This window comes from Thamnophis sirtalis, unplaced genomic scaffold, assembly GCF_051295495.1.
Source record: "Thamnophis sirtalis isolate CommonGarterSnake01/CBP01778 unplaced genomic scaffold, rThaSir2_p1.2 scaffold_10, whole genome shotgun sequence".
NCBI lineage: Eukaryota > Metazoa > Chordata > Lepidosauria > Squamata > Natricidae > Thamnophis > Thamnophis sirtalis.
In genome coordinates, this window is record NW_028261390.1 from 41,706,713 (window position 1) to 41,713,190 (window position 6,478).

General features: G+C 35.7%; 1 protein-coding gene across 2 annotated transcripts in view; it reads left to right on the forward strand.

Moving 5' to 3' along the window:
* SEC24D (SEC24 homolog D, COPII component) overlaps window positions 1-6,255 on the forward strand; it is a 57,071-nt gene extending 50,816 nt beyond the window's left edge. For both annotated transcript variants that reach the window (XM_087724450.1, XM_087724449.1), the window contains exons 19-23: window positions 517-635; window positions 2,451-2,630; window positions 3,645-3,836; window positions 5,530-5,619; window positions 5,795-6,255. In XM_087724450.1, coding sequence (XP_087580576.1) covers window positions 517-635; window positions 2,451-2,630; window positions 3,645-3,836; window positions 5,530-5,619; window positions 5,795-5,935 — 722 coding nt within the window. In that variant the 3' untranslated portion in view covers window positions 5,936-6,255. The remainder of the gene's footprint in view (window positions 1-516; window positions 636-2,450; window positions 2,631-3,644; window positions 3,837-5,529; window positions 5,620-5,794) is intronic.
* Window positions 6,256-6,478: the final 223 nt, after the last annotated feature.

Here is a 6,478-nt window from a genome sequence, read left to right on the forward strand (position 1 = left end):
CTACATTTAACCACTGCGCCACCTTGGCTCTAGAGGGCTCTATCCCTCTATCTACCTACCTACTTTTTTAAAAAATTGCCTCCAAAACCTTGGTGTGTCTTATACTTCGAAAAATATGGTATATTAAATTGATATAAGACAGTGATGTAAATTGGCAATAGTTGCTGGATATTTTTAATATATCTAATTTAAGTTCCTGGATAAGTCACAAATTCATACTTCAGACTTTCTGTGTATTATAGTAATATTAATAGAGCACTATTGTTAAGTCACTATGATAGCATTGGAACAAGAGTATAGGCCATTTTTTGTTGTGGCTGACCATGAGTGCAAGGTGAACAATTTTCACACAGTTTATAATTTAAACCTAATATACATAATATATAAGTTTTATACTCTGTTTAGAAAGAGTAGATTATATGAAACTTTTTAAAATATCTGAAGTCTGGTTTTTTTCTGTGAAAAGATAATAGTGGTTAACATAACATATTTTATCACTTCTTTATATAATGATAGCTTATAAAGCCATTCTCAGCCAGCCCTTAAAGACTGTTCGTGAGATCCTGGTGAATCAAACAGCTCGCATGTTGGCATGTTACAGAAAGAACTGTGCTAGTCCATCTGCAGTGAGCCAGGTATTTTGTATTTCCAGCTATATAAGTTTGGTTTGAGCATTATTTGGGTATTATTTTAACACGTAAGCAAAAATATGTGATATCAAGTTCAGAAATATTGCATCTCCATAGGGTTTAATATGCATTTTTTATTTTTTCCCTTATGTAGACTAGGTGCTTGTGAACATTAATGAGCCTTCTACCACACTCCCTATAGTTAAATTAGTTTAGAGACTGCAAGCCAATATGCTGCAGAAGCCAATTATAGAATATAAACTCTATTTCAAGAATCTGGTGCTACATTTTCAGAATGATGCTGTCAAGTCTTATCTCAGCAAATAAAGAGGCTGTTGAGGTCTGGATGGGGGGAAAATGGGCTCAGCTTTAACTCTAGCAAGACCAAGTATTCAGTGGTGGGTTCCTACCGGTTTGGCTGAACTGGTAGTCGTTTGGTGGTCTGGGTCACTGGAACTGGCGGCGACCCAGGCCTGACCCGCCCCCAAAATGGTTTTTCCAAACAATTTTTATTGTACTGCATATCTGCGCACAGCGCACCCATGAGTGAACCGGCAGTAGTGCTGCAAGTATTAGCAGATCTCTTAGTTGTGGGGTTTTCATTCTTTTTTTTCTATACAAAGAACAAAATGTTTACAATCTGTCAAGATTGTGAGATTTTGTGCTTTGTTTACTCCAAATGTTAACTGATTTACAGTTAACATGTTTTCTTATGCTGATTTTTAATAAGCTTACAAAGACATAAATTGCAATCTGAAATAAACATCCTTTTGTGCTTACATTTTCACTCAATTATTTTTGTGGCCAGGACTGTAAATTATGCAATATAAACCACAATACAAAAATAGCACTTGCCTAAAACCTAATTATTCAGTGAAGAATCACTGCAAAGAATTCTCGTTAAAGCTTTATATTCCAGCTTTAGCTAGCACCTTTTATGGTCAGAATTTGCCCACGCTGACTATGAGGAAAGATCTACCGTAAATGTTGTATTTATCATTCCTGTATGTGCTACACAATTGTGCTGCATTTTCATTAGATTTTGTAGCAACTGCTTACTTAAAATCTTGGCCTTCAACAGTCTTGGCATCTCTGTATGTGCAGGATAAGAAAATCTCTAAATGTCATTGTGCTATAAATAATGCAATACAGTTTTTAACTACATGTAATTTAGTATATAAATCTCAGAACAATTTTTGCTTTGTATGGTATATGGTTAACAGAATGTTCTTTCATGAAATAAAAATATTTTATTGTCCTATAACTGAACTGCAATTTTGAGCTTATACTTCTGTATTTTTTTTTAAAGTACAACTTTTGAAAATTATAAAGACTTTGTTCAGACTCAAATCACTTGATAAATTTTGTAATTACCAAGATCCGACCATAAGAGCAGTTATGATTGGGCAGGCTAGATTAAGACTTAAGTCATGTGATTCCTGATGTGTAATGTATGTATATGATACCAAAAAGCAGATTTCACCTTTATATTATAGATATAAAATGAGAATGTTTAGGCAGAGAGAACAAAATCAGAAATTGAATATATTCTCAGAGGTTTTCATATTTGTTTTATTTTAATTATTGAATATACTTTTTCTCATAACACTGATTTATGGAATCAATTTATATTGAAATATAAATTGAGTTGTGACATTTGAAGAAAGGAAAGCCATTTAAATTAAACTTCCATTTGTTTATAGAAATCTGTCAGACAAAAGCAGTTGATTGTGGAACTAATAAGATGCAAATTCTGCTGGAGAAAACTTGGAGTACATGAATGACAAGATATTTTAGCTGATACCTTTTCTTCTTTTTCAGCTTATTCTTCCTGATTCAATGAAGGTACTTCCTGTCTACATAAATAGCCTTCTGAAAAGCTGTGTGCTGTTGGGCAAGTCAGAGATTCCCACGGATGAAAGAACTTTTCATAGACAGCTGGTCATGTCGATGGATGTTGCTAGCACCCAACTTTTATTCTACCCACAGCTTCTGCCAATTGTAAGTGTTTTGCTATTAGCAGATATTGGATAATGTGTCAGGGCAGTTGCTGTGACATGGAGAATATGGTAGGCTAGGGCACAAGGCTACCTCTAGCATAGTCTTGTGGATGCTAATCAGTCCATCTGGTCTGAATTAGTGGTTCTAGCATTATAATTTCTTCAGCCCAAGGGATTGTAAAAAGCCAAGATAAGTATGATAGTGTCATGGCACTGATGAAGCACAGTTCATGTTGCCCAACCACACTAGATTAACTAGTAGCTATTGCCAATAGGCAAGTAGTTGATGACACTCCCACTGCCTGCCAGTGACAAAAACAGACAGACAATAGTAAGTTGTGTAATATTGTTCAGTACTATTGAGTAGCTTTGGCAATTTGTACCCTTGCATAAACCTGAAAGTGATAATGGCAGTTAGATTTTCATCCAAAAATAAATTATTTTGCAAAATTTATTAATCTTATGAATATTGCACATGAGCGTGCGCACACAAACACATATTCAGAAAAGGTTAAATATAAATTTAGAATGGTATCTATAAAGAGTTAATAAAGATACCTTTATTTTCCCATAATTTTCCCATATCTTATGTTGATCTTAATCTGTTTATCTGAGTGCAGTCTGTGGGCTACTGCTGACCTGTTCAACCCTCAATCCTCCTTTGGTTGTATCTCATTGCTTTGTGTCTTAATATCTTTCCTACATACTAGTACAAGATGGCCTATTCCAAAACTAATCACAGTGGTTTTTATGTGTACATGTGGCTTCAGGTTGCTGGCAACTATCTGGACAAGTCCATACAATGTAATTGGTATGCCATTGCCTGCTTCTTAGGGCTGAGAGATAGTAAGTGGCCTAAAGGCATCCAGCCAGCTCTGTGTACAAGGCAGGATTGGAACCCATGGTTTCCCACTTTTGACCCTCATGCTTTAAATCGCTACATCAAATTTATTCTCATAGTTATTCAGATTTTTTTTAATGCAATGAATCTAAGAACTTAAATTTTATCTCTCAGCATTCCATGGATGTAAGTAAAGACACAATTCCTCATGCTGTTCGCTGCTCAGAAGAACGTCTCTGTGAAGGAGGAGTATTCCTATTGGCAAATTCTCTACATATGTTTCTATGGCTTGGAGTCAGTGCCCCACCAGATCTTATCCAAGGGATATTTAATGTGCCTTCCTTTGCGCATGTCAACACTGAGGCTGTGAGTATAGTCTTGTGTATTTGAGAAAGAGAGTTGAATGCTTATTTTTTTAATATGTACTTCATTTCTGAACTATGATGCAAGTGCCGGATGACATGATATGAACAATGCAGCCTTGAATCACTGCCCCTTTATAAAGATGAGTGCAGATGTGTAGAAACAGGCACAGAAAAAGTGGGTAGGTTTATATACCTAAGTTATTTCACAATGCTATTGATTTCCCAAAACAATACTTCTACTACCTTCTCCCTGAAACCAGTCCGAATTGCAAAGATGCAATATGCCAGGATTGATTAATGTGTAGGCAGGTTTTCAGAATGAAGCACACAAATTACAGTCCTGAAAGTAATGTGAATTGGATGTGCATCATTCCATTTTTAAAAAAGTTTTATAGAGTAACAAGGGTTGGAAGGGATCTCAAAGATTGCCTAGTTCTATCACCTGCTTATTAAGAGCTGCTGAAACATTCTAGACATATAGCTAGTATTCAACCTTTGAATATTCCAGCAAAGGGAAGGGGGGGGGCGTGTGGAGAGGGTTGCCTCTTAAATTCTTGGGAGTGCTCATTAGTCAAGACCTCACCTGGGAAAACAACACATCCCTGGTGGTTAGTAAGGCTCAACAGAGACTTCATTTCCTTAGAGTCCTGCAGAAAAATCAGGTGGAACAACGGTTGATGACTTCTTTCTATCAGTCCATAATAGAAAGTGTCCACACACTGTATAACAGTATGTTACACTGGTCTAACAGTTGCGGACAGGAGGGCACTTCAGAGAGTGATCAACTTGGCACAAGAAACCATTGGTTGCCCCCTAACACCACTGGTTGACATCTGCAGGTCTTGCTATTTCAGCAGAGTAAGGAAGATACTTAGGGATGATTCACACCCTGGCCAGTGTCTCTTTTCACTTTTACCATCGGGCAGAAGACCCAGAAGTATAGCCAGACGGACAAACAGGTTTAAAAACAGCTTCTATCCATGGGCTGTGAGACTCCTAAACACAATATAACACCACAAACAGATTAATGAATTTCACTGGTGCCTGTGTAGTGTGCAATATGTATATACGATGATATAAGATACAACAGAATAATATACATGTTGCACAGAATATGACATACATATGGAAATGTATGATTCATAGGACTTGGTTTCCAGATCCTTCATTATCTTGATAACCTTCCACTGAACTGGCTTCTGTTTGTTAACATCTGTCTTATATTTGCCTTCTTATCTGGCCTGGCACATTGATCTAATAATGTCTTTATTAATGGCTGTGTCAAATTGTATGTGACTATTGTCCTATTAATCAATAGGTCCTAGATTGCCTCCAGATTTGCTAAATACTATTCAATTTTCATTGCTTTTGGTGGTTCAATAGGAACATTAAATAGTTGCTTTGATGAAATTCTATTTTAGCTTCCAAATCTTCCTTGTAATTTATTTCATTTTTGATCACAAATAAAATATTTATCATTCGTCTTGATGAATTTGTCAATAAAATTACATTCACAGAGAATTTTAAGGAATTTTTTTCCATACCAAAAAAATTTGGTTGTTTCATTGTACAAGTCAGCAACTTTTAGCCTTTCAAATCCATTGCAAGTATCTATGCGACATAGAATCTATTTTACCAGAATAGCCATTTTCATGTGGGCTAATTCTGTGTGTGTATTTATTCATTACATATAGTCACATCTTCCAGAACTGGATAATCCCTACTCTTCAAACCTGAGGTCCATAATAGATCAGCTCCAAAGCAGAACACCCTATTCCATGAAGGTAAAAGATTACTTAAAAAGTTACTCTTATGAATGCCTATTTCCCTCCTTTGAATTTTTTTTAAATAACCTTAACATTTTTTGCTCTTCAATTAAGCTGAAAAATAAGACTCAAAGCAGCATTTGTACATTTTGTTCATACTATTTGTACATTTTGTTCAACTATTTTTTTAAAGATTCTGATTGTGAAGCAACGAGAGCAAACGGAGATGGTTTTCAAGCAGTTTTTGATTGAAGACAAGAACATCTACGGAGGAACTTCTTATATGGACTTCTTATGTTGCGTTCATAAAGAAATATGTCAGCTTCTCAACTAATGGATTTTGAATTTTGTTCTCTGTGCTTTTGTTCAGAACCTATTCAAGAACGGCCACCCACCATCACAAGGTGCTTTATATTGCTACCTTATTGTACAGTTTCTAATTTTGTAGATTAGTGCTTTGTTTCATAATAATGTAGCCATCTATAATTACGGTATGTAAACTAGGCTAATATTTGCTCAGGTATAACTCCTATGGGAGAGCCTTTTATCCTTCTTTAAAAGGAAGTTTTCTAATGGCAAGGTTTGAAATCCTGGAATTTGTGTAAAACATGCAATTCTCATTTCACATATTTTAATAAACTGCAAAGCATTTAATGTTCTTGTGCTTTTTATTATTTTGCTGTGGTGCTGTGACATAGTTCAAAATAGTGGACTCTTCAGCCCCAGCAAAACATCCAAAGATTGGGGCTATGGAAATGGTGGCTCTCCAGATATAACTGGCCTATCTGTGCCTCCCAATCACCTGTTGATTTTGTAAATATTTTTAAAACTAATTATTTCTTGGGTTGATAAGAGGAATGAGGAATGAAGTCATTTG